Here is an 18,928-nt window from a genome sequence, read left to right as displayed (position 1 = left end):
ACTCCAAACAAAATAAATAAATCAAAAGCTTACTCCAAAGTGACCTACCAGGCAATTTAAATGTTTTAATACTAAGAAAGGAAGAAACATCCTGCCTCTATGTCACACTTATCTACGGCTTAAGCCGTCGAGAGGCAACATGCACATGTATTTAAAATACATAAATACATGGTTGGATGGCATCACTGACTCAGTGGACACGAGTTTGAGCAAATTCTGGGAGATAGTGAAGGACAGGGAAACCTGGCGTGCTGCAGTCCATGGGGTCGCAAAGAGTCAGACACAACTCAGCAACTGAACAAATACAACTTACACATCTGTATACCCTCAGACACACAGTCACACACAACACATACCCATATATATGCATAAACACATATATACATATAAATACCCCTTATACACACACAGAAACACACACATGAATATACACATACATACATACAGCTATGGATGTATTATATGTAAATATACATATGGTTTGTATACACATATGTTAAGCCAGGTAACTCAAAAGAAAAAACACGTACCTCTTAAGTGTCAAAATAACCATGTGAAAATATGGGGTAACAGCAAGCGTCCAGCACAGGGCTGGCCAAACACCCAGAGGTGCAGGATGCTCCGGCCTGCGGGCCCACCCTGCCACCCAGGGGAGCCTGCTGGGACCTACCCGCCGTTGAGGGTGGGCGTCAGGCCGAAGAGTGTGCAGAGCCCCACAGACATGAGCAGCGAGCTGAGCACCGTGACCACGGCAGCCAGAGCCAGGCCCCACTTGGACTTGACCATGTCGATCTTGCCTGGAGGGCAGAGAACGCATCAGGGCTGCCTCTCCCCAGAGCCTGGCTCACCGGGCCCGTAACGTGAGAGCTGGGAGGGGAGTGCGCCTGCCGGTCGCGGAAGGGAAGGCCCTGGTTTGCGCAGAGAACGCGTACCCTTCTGTCTCAGGGCGCAGTGTCCTTGGAAACCCTTCCCAGGAAGGGACTTTTCCTGAGTAGTGGGAGGAGCCCTGGACCCACCCAAGCCCCTCAGGCCCTGCTGGGGATGAAGCCCCAGCTTCAGTGACCATCAGGCACATTCTACATCTCCGGCTGGGCCCCTGAAGAGGCAGGGAAGGGGTGATCTGGAAATGCCCCTATTAGCTGGGAGAAAGCCCCGGCCTCCGTGCGTGGACCTACGTGTGGAGAAGTAGATGTAGGCGAACAGGATGATGTAGGTGGTGACCAGGGGGATGAGCTCGGCGATGCCAATCTCCTCCTTGAAGTGCACATGGACCAGGCTCTCTGCCCTGAGGCTGCAGTTGGGGCTGGGGTGCAGCAACATCAGGCGGGCCCGCAGGCTGCCCAGGAACCTGGTTGGGGGCAGGAGACGGACCGTCCCTCTCTGTCCGGGGGACAAAGGCAATCCCTGACGCAAGGTCCGCAGGGGATTCCCTCCAGTCCTGAGGGGGATGGAAGAACTAAAAAGTTGGCCCAGCTGTCTCAGAGCGCCCCTGAGCACCCCACTCCCAACCTATCACTGCGCTCTGATTGCCACAGGCCCGAACAGCCCATCGGGGGCCCCTTCATGCCCTCGCCCCTTGGGGAACTGTCTGCAGCGCTCTCCCAAGTCACATGGGGCTCGGCAGTCACCAGCTGGGGACCCCCACCAGAGGCTCCAGAGAGACCATGGAGGCACCAGGACCCCGAGCTCGCCATGCCTGCCGTCCCCCCTGTTCTTAACCAGCCATCAGGTGGCCCCCCTCAAGCGTGAGCAGACAGCACCCTGAGGGACATGAACATTTCAGCAGAAGGCCTGAGAACTCCGAGCTCCTGGGGGCACTGTGGACACTCCAAACGGAGAAGCCGCCTGCCGTGCCGCAGCCCGGCCTTACTTGGCGTGGTAGTGCTGGAAGACCAGGGTGATGGTGTATGAGACCAGCCGCTTCCTGGTATACAGGCTCACCCCACTGTACTTCCCAGGGACGCCAAACAGCAGGTCTGCAGAGAGAGGGCAACAGGTGCTGACGAAGGAACAGCAGCTACGTAGACCCACCAAGGACCCCTCTCCACCCCACCCTGAGAAACTGAGGGTAACCCCAGATCTGCCAGAGCAGCCTCTGAAGAGGACGTGGTGACTGACAGGCCCCCGATGGCTCTCAGGGGACTGTCCTGGCACCTTTGAGTGTGGCCGAGGTCTGCAGGGTTTTGGGTTCGTGCTGGTGGATGGTCCTGATGATGTCGGGGTCCGCGTGGAAGCGCTCCCTGTCATTCTGCCAGAAGTTTCCGGGGGACAGCAGCAGGCATCCATGCTCGGGCAGGAGGTTGCGGAGCTTCCTGAGGCCTGGCAGCAGGTCAGTCACTTGCAGGCACACGTCCTCCAGGCTCCTTGTTCCGGAGCTGTGTGGGGGACAGGACGAGGCGCTGCTGAGTCTGCCAGCCCCCCGCAGCCCCGCACATGAAGCTCCCAGGCGCCTGGTGTCTCAAAGGGCCGAGGGCAAGGGCAGCCAGGGAAGTTCTTCCAGGGACTCAGCCACCACACCGGGAGGCAGCCTGACCTTCCAAGTGCATGTGGAGCCCCAAAGCCCAGCCCCTCCGAGGAGAGGCGTGCTCGGGAGCAAGCACAGCCCCCTCACGAGAACCCCTGCAGTTCAGCAGGCAGAGGAGGCAGGGTGAAAACCAGGGGCCATGTGTGGTCCAAGGCCTCAGCTAACCTCCACTCGCACTGAGGCAGCCTGCAAAGCAGCACGCCCCAGAGCAGCACTGGTGGGCTGGGACTCCCGGAGGGGACCCCTGGGCACAGCTGGCTTCTCGTCAGGTCGGCCACCATCACACTCGCATCTCACAAGCCCTGGGCAAGAGCCCTCAGGGCCACCAGTCAGCCGGGTCTCGGAGAGCCTGTCCCAGGGTCGGCCGAGTGGACCCTGGTCTGTGTGAGGCCTGGGGACGAAGCTCAGGGCTCTCCCTGGGCTATGGGCACAGGTCAGAGGGGAACACAGCTGCAGTGGACCCACTGCGTGCTGAGAAAGGCGAAGCGAGCTCACCCACCCTCTCAATCTCGCAGAGCTGGCTGGCTCGGTGGATTTACGCCAAGGGCTGCGCCCTGCCTTTGGTGCGGAGCTGGGTCGGGAAGGCTGGGCCCCGGCACGGATACCTGTCTTTCAGCACGTGGTTCCGAATCTCCTCCACCAGCTGGAACGCCCTCGACAGAGGCGAGCGGAACACATCTACTGCCAGGAGGTTCTTGTGCCAGGGAGACACAGAAGACTTCACAAATATCTGCTGGATATAAGCCACCGGGGGCCCCACGTACTGCGGAAGAGATGGGGGACGGTAGAAAGGTCAGTACTCTTGCTGGGAAAATCCCATGGACAGAGGAGCCAGGCGGGCTACAGTCCACCGGGTTGCAAAGAGTCGGACACCACTGAGTGACTAAACCACCACCAGAAAGGTAGCTCAGTACAAGAGGGAGAAACGTGGTCCGTCCTGGGTAATGACTGACTGAGCACCTGGTGTGGGCAAAGCCATGCGGGGCCTTCAAACAGCCCTTCAAACACGAAGAAGCCCAGGGACGTCCATGGCAGTCCTGTGGTTAAGACTCTGAGCTTCCACAGCTGGGGACTCGGGTTGGATCCCTGGCCAGGAAATGGATCCCACACGCCAAAAGTAAAGATCCCGCATACCCACAAAGATGGAAGATTCCGCGTGCCACCATTCAGACCTGGTGCAGCCAAGTATTTACAAAATAAAAAAGAATCTGTTCTTCCACTGCAAGGGGTGTGGGTTTCATCCCTGGTCAGGGAACTAAGATCCCACATGCTGCATGGTGTGGCCAAAAAAAAAAAAAATTGTTTTTTAAATGAAGACGTTCACAAGGGCCTTCTCACCACTGAAGAAAGCACTTTCCTACATATTTCTCAACAGAACAGCAACCACAGGCCATAAATTGAGTCTGGCACCTGTTTTACTAAATCAAGTTTTCCTGGAACAGAGCCACGGCCACCCCATTTCCACACTGTTCTGCTTTCAGAGAACAATGAGAGGTGAGAGTTCACAATAGGCAGAGAGATCCTCAAAGCCTTCACAAGACCTGTATTATCCAGCCCTTGACGCCAAACGCCTGCGGACCTGCCAAGAGGCCACAAGCTCCCCACCGGTAGAGCCTATTGTGCTGACCCTGGTTTTGCCACTTGTAGGTCAATGGATTTTGAGCTCAGCAGACCCAGTTTCAAATCTCTGCTCTCCAAAGTGTGTGGTCTTGGAAATGACTTTGATGTCTCTGGATTTCAGTTTCCTCAGTGTGACACGGGGATAATGACATTCACACTGCAGCATCACTAGGACGCACGTGTACACACACACTCACACATGGACGCATAAGCAAGCACAGGTGTGGTGTGTCCTCTCACTGGCCCACACGACTCTCCTGTGAGAAGCAAAGCGACTCCAGGTCTCAGGACTCGAGCAGGACGGTGTGAGGATTCATACCCAGATCTCACTGAAACACCACACTTCCCTCACTAGAACCTGCCATATATTCTTAAAGGCACTTAAGTGACAAAGTGACACACACGTAACAGGCAAGGAATGACTCCCAGTGGTGGATGTGGCGGGGAGCAGCCCCAAAACAAGACTGGACTGGCTGCGGCAGGGTTACAGCCAGGAGGAGCTGAGTGGGGGCCACGAGGTGGTGAGGAGGTGGGAGGCAGGAGGGGGCAGGGGCAGCCCAGGGTGTCCTGATCCAAGTAACAGAAATCACAGAGCAATGCGGGGGCCGGGATGACGCCTGACTGAACTGTCTGGATTTTAACCAGGTGACAAAGAAAAGCCCCGACTGTCTCAAAGGGAAGGGCGACCTTACAAAGCAGTGCTCCAGGGAACCCCCTCAAGTTAGGCCGTCATCCACCCGGAGAGAGGGAAAGCCAGCCCGCAGCCCAGGGGTGCTGTGAGGTGCCGGCTGGAGGAAGCCGGGCCTGGTCGGGGATGGGAGGACGTCCCGACACCTGTGCGGCCGTCAGAACTCTGAAGGGCAGGTGTGAGGAGAAGAGGACAGCCATCCACCATGCAATGACGCCGTGCGCCAGCGTGAGCATGGGCCGAGATACTGATCACACACAGCGCCCCAGGCACCACCTGAGCCTCGGTGAAGTGTGCATTTCTGACAGGCTCTGGGGACAGAAGCCTCACCCGCTTAGCCATCTGCACAGATGAGGCCGGGCAGACGACGTCAGGAGGTGCAGAGGGACGGGCACAGAACGGATGTCACCTGAGCTCTTCGACTCGACGCACCTCGCAGCTCCACAAGGAGAGCGGCCCCGGGCTGAGCACCCTCCAGCCCCTCCACAAAGGGCACAGCATGGCACCTCTCCACGAAGGGCACAGCGTGGCACCCAGGGACAGCTGGCCCCGCAGAGCCGCCAGACCTGGGTCTGTTCCCAGCAGGCACGAGGCTGTGACCGCAGAGACCACCTCCTCCACCTCCACCCCAAGGCCCAACTGAAGCTTCAGTTTCCAAGCAGGACTGCTCCCTGGCCCTCCAGTCCAAACCCAGCCCCCGCCAGGCCTCCCTTTCAGCAGAGCAACAAAGAATGTACTTCAGAACCAGAGCTCTCGTTTGGGGCTCCTGGGATGGACCCAGGAGTTCTGTGAGCACCCTGCCCAACTCACATCTCTTCTCAGAAGTGTATCTACTATCATCACCTCATCACTGTTAGGGGAGAGGATGCACAGCTTTCAGATTTCACAGAATCTGAACCCCCTCAGCCCTGCATGCCTCTCTCTCCTTTGACCTTCCACCGGCTCCGGTAAACCCCCAGCTGGTCTGGTCTCACCCCTCAGCAGGTGAGGCTCACCAGGCAAAACCACCGTGCACTACACCTGGCTGGCCCTCCGTCTGCAGGCCGGCTCTCACTTGCCCTCCCGACTTCCAGCTGAACTCTCCAAGCAGCTATCCCACATCCACCCAGCTCTTTCAAGACCTTGGGTCAGTCTAGCATGTCTGTATCAAGCTCATCGTGCAGTGTGTGTATGAGGGGCCCTCAAACCCCCCTCTTCCAGGCTCAAGGCTCTCTTACAGCGGTTTATCTAACAGGCAGGAGCCTAACTCCTGTCGTTCATTCACTGTCCTACTCGCTGTCTCGGCTGGGGTTCCCCCAGCAGCAGACCCTGGACACACGGTGTCCTCGGCAGGTGGTGGGAACACGGGGAGGGGAGCAGGGACAGGACAGGGCAAGGAAGGCCGCCATCAAGGGTGGGTTGCTGAGCAAGTGACCCTTGTGGATTAACGGTTTAGCGGAGTTACCCCACATAAGGGATGACTGCTGAGGTTACACACCAACTCCTCCTACAGTTACTGGTTGAGGGCAGCTCCTAGCGGGTGTGAATTCTCCAGCACCTCAGGCCTTCGGTGCCTGAGATCTTTCACAAATGAGATGCAGATACTGGTGGCTGGCAGGCAGGCAGGCAGGAACATGGGAGCAGAAGAGGTGGGCAGGGCCTACCACTCACCGCTGAGCCTTACCATAATCCCTGTCTGAAACTCAAGTAAGCAACAGATGTGGAAAGAGACAACACGAGGTATCCTAAGTGGGTGAGGGAGAGCGCCTAAGGGCTGGTGGAGTCCGGGTGCCTCTGGGAACAGAGGGAGGGGCCCTCACAGAGTGGGGCTGCTAACGTGGCCCCAGTAAGCCCCAGCTGCTCATGCTCATGCCAAGCGTAACTCCCCTGGAGAGTGGGCTGGACCTGGTGACTTGCTTCTGAGAAACAGAATATAGCAAAATGATGAGCTCTTTATTTCTGAGATTGGGCTACAAAAGACTATGACCCTTAAGGCCATTATGCTAAGTGAAATAAACCAAGCACCACCAAAAAGGCAAACACCACATGGTTCCACTGATACAAGGTGCCTAAAGGAGTCACATTCAGAGCGTCAGAAAGCAGAAGGATGGTTATCAGAGGTTGGAGAAGGGGGACTACAGAGTTATTGTTTAACTGGTGCAGAGTTTCTGTTTTATCAGATGAAGCATTACAGAGATGGATGGTGGTAATGGTTGTACAGTGTGAATGTATTTAATACCACTGAACTGTACGCTTAAAAACAGTTAAGAGAGGGAATTCCCTCTCTTAGGACTTGGCACTTTTGCTGCCACAATTTGTTTTAAATGGAAGGAAAAAACAGACTGACTCTTCCATGGCCTGGTCCTTACAGCCACCACTCTGGTGACATTAGCCGTATTGTGAGACGCTCCAAAAAAGTCCATGAGGTACAGAACTGAGGGGGCTTCCAGCCAACACCCAGTGAGGGACCAGAGGCCCAGCCCACAGCAGGGGGCGTGCTTCCCTCACTGTCTGATGTGGAAGCAGGCTCTGAGACAACTGCAGCTTTCACGGACAGCATGAGCAGGAGACCCTGAGCTAGAGGATCCAGATAAGAAAATCAAGTCTCAGCGAGATAACAAGAGTATGCCCAAGGCCACACAGCCGACAGGCAGCAGAAGCAGGATTCAAGCCCGGGGCTGCCCAACTCCCAACCCAAGAGTCCTAAGTGCCGGGGTTCTGACCATGCGGGTCCCATGGAGAACACGGCACAGAAGCGAAGGCCCAGCATAGCGGTGCCGGAGGGGAGCTGAGGTCCTAGGGCCCGTAGGGTCTCAGCTGCCACCGTCTCAGCATGAGAGCCCTGACCTGGGCTCCTCGGAAACCTCGCATTCAGGCTTAGGCCGCCACCACCCACGCTGCAGGGCTGGTCTGGAAGCCCAGGCACCCAGGCGGACCGGCGGGCAGGGCCTGGCATGAGGGCCAGGTTTCCATGATGATCCAGTCTAACAGGGCCAGGCCAGAGCAGGCCATCTCAGGCTTGCTGTTGCTTTAAACACAATCCTTGAGCCGCCCTGGTGGTCCAGTGGTAAAGAATCCGCCCGTCAATGCAGGAGACATGGGTTTGATCCCTGGTCTGAGAAGACCCCACGTGTGGTGGAGCAGCTGAGCCCGTGGACCACGTCTGTTTAACCTGTGCTCTGTAGCCCGGGAGCCCAGGTGCTGAAACCCTCACACCCTAGCTCTGCAACAGGAGAGGCCACCGCAGTGAGAGGCCTGCACACGGCAACTGGAGAAAAGCCAGCGCAGCAACAAAGATACAGCACAGCCAAAAATAAACAGATTTTTTTTTAAAAAAAGCTTGTTTAAACACACACACACACAATCTGTCCTTCACTTTTAGAGAAAGCATCCTAGAGCTCCAGGCCCTTTGCCTTTAGGCTGACATGCCCAGGGGCCCCTGACAACACGGTATGGAGCACTCCCATCGCTCAGCTCTTCCGGAGAGCTGGGCTCCTGCTCCTTGTTCCCCAGCCCTGGACAGGCAGGGGATGGCTGTGGGGGGAGGCGCAGGGGCCACGCTGGGGTTCACATTCTAGCTCCACCCCCAGCTGTGTGCCTCGGACAAGGGTCTCTACGCTCTCCAAGCCTCAGTCCCTGACATACTGAGGGAAGCGAGGACAGACCCTCAGAGCTCGGCAGATCACTGTGAGGACCGAACAAGACAACAAGAGAAACCAGCCAGGAAGGCATGCAGCCCAACGCACGTCAGTTACATCTAGTGGCATCATCATGCCCTAAAGCTCTTATAGCTAGACTTTCGATCCCTTTAAAATGAACCCCTCTTTCCCTCTCTGGTCCCCTCACCCTCCTCATAGGCACCATCATCTCCATCTCCAAGTTTCTCTAAGACTGACCGTCTTACCACCACTTTCACCATTCGCTACCTCTAAGGGCTCAGCTTCCCACTGCCGAGAGGATTCATTTAATCCTCCAGAGCCCAGGATTTAACTTGGTCCCAACTACCTGATCACCTATCAAGCTCCAAGAAGAAAGCCTCACTTCAGACTTCTGTCTCTTAAATGAGCCATGCTTATTCAACAAGTCATTCAAAAAAAACCTTTCTTAAGCATATACTATGTACAAAAGGTTGGACAAACCTGAAATGAAACACGGGTCACGGGACAGTGTTCCAGGAGAAACAGACACACATCTGTGAGAGCTGGGGAAACAGGGCTTCCTGAAGAAGGTGACACGTGAACTAACGGGTGACAGATACGGACAGCATGCCTGGCGCACTCAGAACCTCTGAGGACAGGAACCCGTCCTGCCCTCCGCTCTGGCCAGATGTAAGCAAGGACAGAATGCCAGTGATGGACCAGACACCGACCTGAATTTGCATCCTTTCACTTAATCCTGTTACAATTGTAATGCAGGTATAATTATTATCCCCATTTTACGAATGTGGAAACTAAGATACAGAGTTGTTACATAACCTGCCCAAGGTCACACAGCTGAGAAATGCAAAGTCTTTACCTTTCTGCTTTGCTCTGGTGAAAACACCCCTCCTCCCAGTGGGAACTGACCTCCCCGCACCCCCACATGGGGGTGATCAGTGACTCCAATACAGGTCAGGCCTAACCCAGAGCACAAGATGCTAGCAGAGTTGATTCGAGTCCTTTCTGGAGGACACACAGAGGCCCAACCTCAGGGTGCAGCCTCCATCCCACTGCAGGAACACGTCAGTAAAAGGGGAGAAGAGGGCTACACAGACAGATACCTCCAGCACACAGAAAGAATTATAACTCAGTAAAAGAAATTCATCACCCACACATCTATACACCTTACCTTTGACAAAAGAGGCAAGAATATACAAAGGAGAAAAGACAGTCTCTTCCATAAGTGGTGCTGAGAAAACTGGACAGCCACCTGTAAAAGGATGAAACTACAACACTTCCTAATGCCATACACAAAGATAAACTCAAAATGGATTACAGACCTAAATGTAACACCGGAAACTAACTATAAAACCCTTAAGGGGAAAACTTAGGCAGAACACTCTTTGACATAAATCATAGCAAGATCTTCTATGACCCATGTCCTAGAATGATGGAAATAAAAACAAAAATAAATGGGACCTAATTAAACTTAACAGCTTCTGCACAGCAAAGAAACTATAGGCCCTCATTAAAATATCTGCAAACAATCAATGCTGGAGAGGATGTGCAGAAAAGGGAAACCTCTTGCACTGTGGATGGCAATGTAAATTGATACAGCCACTGGGGAGAACAGTATGGAACTTTTCTTTCAAAACTAAGAATAAAACTACCATATGACCCAAAAATTCCACTACTGGGCATACACTCTGAAAAAACCACAACTGAAAATGACACCTGTACCCCAATGCTCAGTGCACTACTTACAACAGCCAGGGCATGGAAGCAACCTGGATGGCCACTGACAGGTGGACGAATAAAGAACTTGTGGTCCACATATACAACAGAATATTCCTCAGCCATAAAAAGGAACAAATCTGAATCAGTTCCAGTGAGGTGCATGAATCTAGGGCCTGTTATTCAGAGTGAAGTCAGAAAGAGAAAAACAAGTATCATATAGCAATGCATATATATGGAATCTAGAAAAATGTTACAGATGAACCCGTTTGTAGGGGAGCAATAGAGATGCATGGGAGATGAGTCATGTATCTTACTAGTCATGCCCTCATCTCCCATGTTAGTAAGGCTTTGCTCAAAATCCTTCAAGGTAGGCTTCAGCATTATGTGAAATGAGAACTTCCAAATTTGTAAGTTGGGTTTAGAAAGGCAGAGGAACCAGAGATCACATTGCCAACATTCTCTGGATCATAGAGAAAGCAAGGGAATTCCAGAAAAACATTTACCTCTGTTTCACTGACTACACTAAAGCCTTTAACTGCGTGGATCATAACAAACTGTGGAAAACTCTTAAAGAGATGAGAATACCAGACCATCTTACCTGTCTCCTGAGAAATCTGTATGTGGGTCAAGAAGCTACAGTCAGAACCTTGTATGGAACAACTGACTGTTTCAAGACTGAGAAAGGAGTATGACAAGGCTGTTTATTGTCAACCTGTTTATTTAAACTATACACAGCACATCACTCAAAAAGCCAGGCTGAATGAATTACAGCTGGAATCAAGATTGCTGGGAGAAATAGCAACAACCTCCAGTTGGAGATGATACTACTTTAATGGCAGAAGGCAAAGAGGAACTTTATAAAGAGCCTTTTGATAAGGGTGAAAGAGAGTGTAAAAAGTTGGCTTAAAACTCAATATTAAAAAAACTAAGATCATGGCATCTGGTGCTAGGACTTCATGGCAAATAGAAGGGGAAAGGTGGAAGCAGGGACACATTTCCTCTTCTTGGGCTCCAAAATCACTGTAGATGGTGACTGCAGCCATGAAATTAGATGACTGCTTCTTGGCAGGAAAGTTATGACAAATCTAGACAGTGTGTTTAAATGGAAAGACATCACTTTGCCGACAAAGGTCCATTAGTCAAGGCTGTGGTCTTTCCAGTAGACATGTATGGATGTGAGAGCTGGACCATAAAGAAGACAGAACACAGAAGAATTGATGCCTTTGAACTGTGGTACTAAAGACTCTTGAGCATCCCTTGGACAGCAAGAAAATCAAACCAGTCAATCTTAAGGGAAATCAACCCTTCATTGGAAAGACTGATGCTAAAGCTGAAGCTCCAATACTTTGGCCACCTGATGCGGAGAGCTGACTCAGTGGAAAAGACCCTGAGAGGATGAGATGATTGGGTGGCATCACCGATTCAATAAACATGAACTTGGGGAAACCCTGGGAGATGGTAAGGGACAGGGAAGCCTGGCATGCTGCAGTCCATGGGGTTGCAAAGGGTCAACACAGCTTGGCAACTGAACAACAACGGAGACGCAGACATAGAGAACAGACCAACGGACACAGCGGGGGAAGGTGGAGGTGGGAGGATTGAGAGAGTAGCACTGAAACATACACATTTCCATATGTAAAACAGCCACTGGGACGTTGCTGTGTAACACAGGGAGCGCACCAGCGCTCTGTAACCGCTTAGAGCGGTGGGATGGGGTGGGAGGTGGGAGGGAAGCTCACGGGGGCGGGCACATATGCCTACCTACGGCTGATTCATGTTGATGTATGGCAGAAACCAATACAACGTTGTAAAGCAATTATCCTCCAATTAAAAATACATTTTTAAAGTAAAGGCTATAAGCTTCACACGGAAAGAACAGGGACATTGCAGTTACCCTGCAACAATTCTAAATATAAACTCTTGTTTTTTAAGGGGGGGAAATCACTTAAGAGGCAAAAATGCCAGTTAAAACTAAATATCCCTGAAAACTTGCACCTATCCATGTTTAACATGTTAGTTAAGAAGAACGATAAACTATTCTCTTGGTACAAATTCCTTTCTAAGACACAATAAACAAGAAACAGGGAAAGTTTGTTAGAGAAAGTGCTAGCATTTAATCCTTTTGAAAATTTATCTTTTTTTTTCTTTTTGTAAAATCAATGCAAGTCTATTGTAATATGCAACCTAAAAGTATAAGTGTTGTTTACATTCTAATGGATTTGATACTAGTTTTTCCTACACACCAGGGCTTCCCTGGTTGCAATGCAGGAGACCTGGTTTTGATCCCTGGGTTGGGAAGATTCCCTGCAGTAGGAAATGGCAACCCACTCCAGAATTCTTGCCTGGAGAACTCTATGGACAGAGAACTAATACTTTTCCTATGCATATATTTTTTAAATGGTTGGTATAATATATGTACTGTTTTATCTTCGGCTTTTCTTACTTAATCTACTTTGTTGAGCTTAACAATCTATTTAATGGGTACATTCAAGTTATGTGTGTAGTATAATTTAGTCATTTCTCTATTTAAAGGATAGTTAGGTTATTGCATTTTTTCCATTATCAATACACTTCTTTGAATAGCTTTGCATATTAAAAAAAATCCACACAACTCAGTTCAAAATGAGCAAATTATTGAAACACTTCACAAAGGAAGATGTGCAAATACAACAAGACCTCAACAATAATCATCTGGAAAATACAAATTTAAAACCACAACTAAGCACCTCCCTGGTGGTCCAGTGGTTAAGAATTCACCTGCCAATGCAGGAGACATGGGTTCGAACCCTGGTCCAGGAAGATTCCAGATGGTGCAAGGCAATGACGCCTGTGCACCACAACTACTGAGCCTGACTGCCACAACTACCAAGACCCGAGCACTCTAGGGTCTGCGTTCCACAACAAGAGAAGTCACCATAACAAGAAGCCCACATGCTGCACCTAGAAAGCAGCCTCCACTCAATGCAACTAGAGAAAGCCCACTCACAGCAATGGAGACCCAGCACAACCAAAAATAAAATAAATAAAATTCTTAAAAAAGAAAACCACAGCTAGATTGTTCCATACTTCTGTAAAAAAAGACTAAAACAAAAAACCACACACAAAAAAACCCCTGATGGTACCAAGAACTTTAGAGCACAAAGACTGAACTTTACGGAAATTTTAAAAGTACTTCAGGAGACTGACAGATGTGAAAAGAATGACACCTGACCTCTGCAGTCTTCCTTCTAAAATCCCACAAGCTGAGACTAGTCTAGAGAGATAGAAACAAATCCCCGCTTGAGGAACACTCCTCGAGACTGTCAAGGTCATCAAGAGCAAGGCAACTGAGAAACTATCACCAAGGCAAAGTAAGGAAACCAGATTTCCTTAGCTTGTCCCCATGTCCTTTCTCTCTCCCGAGATCCCATCCAGGATACCATGTTACATCTAGCTGTCCCGTCTTGGGAGGCTTCTCTTGACTGGGACAGTTTCTTGGACTCTTTTTTTCTGATGACCTTGACAGTTGTGAGGAGTGCTGGTCAGGACTGTGTAGACCACTCCTCACAGATTTATCTGATGTTCTTCTCATGATCAGACTGGGATTACAGTGTTTGCGAAGGAAGACCATAGAGGCAAAGCACCCTTCTTGCCACACATCAAGGTACACACCGTCAGCCTGATGGTGACCCCGAACACCGTGTCGAGAGCCACCTGTCAGGGTCTCCACTGGAAAGCAACTCTCTCCTCCCCTTTCCACTTGGCACTTTCTGGAAGGAAGTCACTGTGCACAGTCCACAGTGAAGGAAGGGGGATTATATTCTACCTCTCTGAGGGCAGAGCTGCTACATAAATTCAGAATGTTTTGCTCAGATTTGTCTATTCTCCTCCACTTAGTTATTCAATCATATGGACTCAGCTATGTATTTATTTTGTCACAAAATGTATCTTCTTTTTCAGCACTGGCCACTGGGAGCTCCTGGGGCTGGCTCCTGTGTGCTGTTGACAAAAGAACCACATCTCCATCTTCTCTTCCCAAGTACCCTCCATCTCCTCCTGGGCAGTGAGGCTCCATGTGTCCCCATGATCCTTCTGCCAGGCACACTGAAGACATGCAATAAACGTGCTGAATAATAGAGGAATGGATGAGGGATGCAGGACATCTGCTTCCTGCTGTGAGCAGCGGACACTTCTGCTGTGTGCCCAGGGCCTGCACTTCCTAATCTTCCTTGGGGACAGCCTCTCTCACCCCCAGTGCGGTGATGAGGCCAACCAGCAGAGCATCTCCCTGCTCACAGGGTCTCGGGTTGGGGCAGGCAGGTAACCCCGTGCAGAGCCAAGTGGGTACCCACAGGGCTGAATCTGCTGTAGCCCCATTAGGGAGAGGACAGTGAGCTGACCCAGAGGGGGTGTAGTTGAGGAATGGACTCCTTCTGAGGCCTAACCCATACTGTCCGTTAGTAAGTCCTGCCTGTGGGTGAGCTCTATGACCCCAAAATGCCCTTTTCACTTCCTCTGGTTTCGGTTGAGTTTTCAGTTCCTCATAATTAAAGCAATCCTTACAAGTCCTGCATTGCTGACCTTTACTGTTACAACAGTCAATCCTGGTGAGGTGACTGACCCTGGAGAGGCCTGACACCAGCTGACTGAGCCAGGGCCTGCGTCTCTTTCTCTTTCAGGGGCTGCGCACCCCAATGAGAAAGAGAAACCCCCAAGCTATTTTGTACCCCCACACTATCATCATCCCAGGCCAAAAGAGGACATCAAGGAAGTGGAAAGGGCTCACAAACAAGTGAACCCCTGACCTTGTATAGACCCCTAACTGTACCATCAGACCCACTGAACTCTACTAGTCACAAAACACTCACAAACACAGACTACCCCACTGTGACCAGGAACCATCAACTCCATTATGTGGTAAAACCCCATCAGGAAGTTAACGGAGGGACTTTCCTCGTGGTCCAGTGGTTAAGAATTCACCTTCCAATACAGGGGATGCAGTTTCGATCCCTGGTCGAGGAACTAAGACCCCACAGGCTGCTGGGCAACTAAGCTCATGCACCTCACTAGAGAGAAGCCCGCAGGCTGCAATGAAGACCCAGTGGAGCCACAAATAAAAACTTTTTTTTAAGAAAGAGTAAAGGAGACAAAAGGCTTGACCCCACAGTGAGCCAAGTATCAAGCTGAGACATGAAGCTATGAACTGGTTTCCGCCTCATCAGCTCACCCTAACCTCCGTGGCTGAGTACCACTGAGCCTGTGTTCTGCACTTCCTCCTGAAACCATGTCTAGTCATAACACACAGCCATCTAACCAGATATGTCTCTGCTTTAGCAACATTAGAGCAAAGTTGACATCAAGTTACCTGGCTGCTACATTACCCAGAAAGGCAACAGGAAGGAATGTGCAATCACTGGCACAGAGAGGGTGGGAGAAGAGGAGCTCTGTGCCCTGAGCTGGGCTCTGCTCCTCAGCAACAGACTCAGCAAGCCTGGCACCAGCCCACAGGACCAGGGCCTGCACACGAGGGAAGAACACATCACCCACAACTGGAAGGTACAAGCTGGCGGGACGAGCTCATCGTTTCCTGTAAGGTTTCCAAACAATGAGTCCAGAGTTCCTGTGAGTTATGTCCCGCAGCCCAGACCCTCGCCTGTAGAGCCCATGTCTTCCTGGTTTACATCCGTGCTCAGCTCAGAGACAGCTGGCTGAGGACAGCACGACTCAGAAGCAGCAGGGGGCTTCAGGTCAGGAGATCTGGAGTTCTAAGCCAGGGCTGATCCCATGACAACTAAACCGAAACTGAGGCACACTGTCACTCTGGGCCCCAGCTTCCTCAACTGCAAAACAGGTAAACAAACAGAACCTGCACGCTTTACCTGACTGCACTGGGAGGACAAAACAGCACCTGCCAGATTTGAAAAAGCTAAGTGCTCACTGCAAATATTAAATGGTGATGGGACTTGGAAGATAAAACATTCTCTGGGGATACTCAATGGTTCCTGTAACCACCTGGGCTAAAGGAGGTGAGGTCCTGTTCGCCAAGGCACTGCCTGGCCCGAGCACCCACAGTATGGACCCAGACCCAGCTGGCTGCAGCTAGGGCAACCACAACCCCAGCTTTTCTAGGACAGTCACCTTCCTTCCATATCATTCAGTGTTTCCTTTCAAAACAAGAATGTGTAACTGGATGTACTATTAAATGCAAGCTAAATATTTTCAGTGCCTTTTAAAGTGGTTCAAGTATTCGCCCATCAGAAGCTCACCACCCTCCCTCCACACAGAAGCCCTGCCGTGGCCAATCCGCACCCAATGCCCAGGACACTCCTCAGGACACGATGAGCACCTACCCACTCTGGCTGCTCACTGGGCTCTCCAGGCTTATGGTCAGAGGTCAGAGGTGGGGGCGAGTAATCTTTCACAGGAGTGGTGAATTCCACGGGTCCTGTTCCTGGCAAGGGCAGCTTCAGCAGCGGGTAGCTGGGATGGACAAAAAGGAGAGAAGAGTCAGGACATGATGGCAGGCAGAATCCATGCTGAGATAACAGTGACGCGGGAACCACTGCAGCTGCACTCACCTCCTGTGCTAGGAGAACTGCACAAATGTACAAAATACTAGTCATCAAACTTCAGGGCTACAAGGAAACTCAGGAGCCTCTAAATCAGAATTTTCAAGCTCCTTTTTAGTCACAGGGAACCCAATTGATAAACTACTTAATGAAATAGATTACTGGCTGAAAATTTTGAGAGATGTAATAAAGGCAAGAGGCTAAACAAACTTCTGGTCATACTGGACACACAAAAGACAAGAAAAAACTGGGGAAAGACTTCCTCAGTGGCCTAGTAGTTAAGACTCCATGCTTCCACTGCAGGGGGCACGGGTTCGATCCCTGGCCAGGGAAGTTCCACATGCCAGGCAGTGTGGTCAAAAAAGAAAAAAAAAAAAAAAAACCAGGAAACCAAAAATCCTACCCACTGATGCATCCTGATTCAGACTGTTGAGCAAATTGCTCCAGTTTAAAAGAACAGACCATAAAGATTGTGTATAATACATTGCGAGTATGGTCTAGTATGGTTCCTAGACCAGGCTGAATGGAAATCAATGGATCCACCACTGGCGAAGGAAAAAGCTTGGACTAACATCAAAAAGTTGGCAAATGGATGTGCTTCTGATTTCGATTTTACGTCTTTAAAACTTTTTTTTTTTTAGAACTTCCCTGGTGGTCCAATGATTAAGACTCTGAGCTTCGGGAGTCTGCAGTAAGTGCAGGTTCCACCCCTGGTCGAGGAAGTTCTGCATGCCGCATGTGGCCAAAAAAAAAGAAATTTTAAACTTAGAATTAAGTTTTATGTAATACAATGCACAAGTCTTAAGCATACAGTGAATGCAATGAATATTTACAGATGCATCCACCTGTGTAGCCACTATGTAGATCAAGCTACAAAATATTTTTAGAACCTCAGAAGGTGGCCTTGTGCGCTAGTGAAGGGCATCGTCTACCATAAACTACTATCAGAATTCCTATAATCACAAATTAGCTCTGCTTGTTTCTTCTGGCATATAACTGAAATCACCCATTCCGCTGTGTACTCCTCTGTGACTGGCTGTTTCAACTTACATCTACCGGATTCATCCACGCTGGCGCATGTAGTTTCATTTATACGCACTGCTTCATGCATATACACTAGTCCACCAAATGAACATACTACAGTGCATTTATCTATTCTAGTGTTGAGAAGGAACATTTGGCTGTTTCCAGCTGAAACTATTAAGAAGAGAAATTGTGAAAAATTTTATGTATACACTCATTCTTATGTAAGCACTCATTTCTGTAAGGTATATCCCTTGAACGAAATGGCTGGGTTGTGGAGCATACATGTTTAGCTTTGTGGATAACACCAGTTTTCCAAAGTACTTATTTGAATTTATGCTCCCGCTGGCAGCATGATAGGAGTTTCAACTGCTCCACCTCTTGACCCTGTCAGTCCAATTAATTGGAACCATTTAGAGGAGAAGGTACTGGTATAGCTCTGTGGTTTCAATATACAGCAAACACTGTATGCTTATCTTTCATATGCTTATTGGCCACCTGGATAATTTCCATGTATTTCTAATTTTCCTTCTTTTCTTGATTTTTAAGTTTCATTCCACTGTCACTGGAAAAGATCCTCTGTATGGTTTCAGTCTTTCTAAATTTATTGAGACTTGTGATCTAACACAGGGTCTGGCCTGGAGAATGTTCGATGTTCACTTGGGAAGAATGTGTACTAGTCTCGTTGGTTTCACTGTTGCTCAAGTCCTCCACCTTCCTTGTTGGTCTTGTCTGGTTGTATCCATCACTGAAAGCAGAGACCCACTGTCACCGGAGAACTGTGTATTTCTCTTTTCAATTCTGTCCATTTTTGCTTTATATATTTTAGGGGTCTGCTGTTAAGAGGTTTATAATCATTATATCCTCCTGTTATACTAAAGCATATATAGTGTCAACATATCAATATAATCAATATATCATCAATATACAGTGTCCTCCTTCTTTGTTTCTAATGAACTTTTTAATGTTGCTTGATAACAATATAGCCACGTCAGCTCTCCTTTGGGTACCGTTTAGCATGGAATATCATTTTCCATCCTTTTACTTGCAACCTCTTTGTGTTCTAAGATCCAAAGCGTGGTGTGTTACCCTACAGTGTCTCCCCAGAGCTTGCAGGCCCACTGAGCCCACACACTCTAGAACCCGTGCACGGCAACAAGAAGAGAAGCTT

The 18,928-nt window shown here is 50.1% G+C and overlaps 1 protein-coding gene across 2 annotated transcripts in view; it reads right to left on the bottom strand.

The window, feature by feature from the left end:
- SCAP (SREBF chaperone) overlaps positions 1-18,928 on the bottom strand; it is a 98,327-nt gene that overhangs the window by 9,717 nt on the left and 69,682 nt on the right. For both annotated transcript variants that reach the window (XM_061128735.1, XM_061128736.1), the window contains exons 3-8: positions 16,516-16,645; positions 3,130-3,287; positions 2,155-2,375; positions 1,871-1,976; positions 1,176-1,348; positions 671-797 (exon numbers count right to left, since the gene is read on the bottom strand). In XM_061128735.1, the coding sequence (XP_060984718.1) occupies positions 671-797; positions 1,176-1,348; positions 1,871-1,976; positions 2,155-2,375; positions 3,130-3,287; positions 16,516-16,645 (915 nt within the window). The remainder of the gene's footprint in view (positions 1-670; positions 798-1,175; positions 1,349-1,870; positions 1,977-2,154; positions 2,376-3,129; positions 3,288-16,515; positions 16,646-18,928) is intronic.

The sequence above is a fragment of the Dama dama genome, chromosome 24, assembly GCF_033118175.1.
Source record: "Dama dama isolate Ldn47 chromosome 24, ASM3311817v1, whole genome shotgun sequence".
NCBI lineage: Eukaryota > Metazoa > Chordata > Mammalia > Artiodactyla > Cervidae > Dama > Dama dama.
Note: the sequence above shows the minus strand (reverse complement) of the source record. Positions and strands in the feature narration are given on the sequence as shown.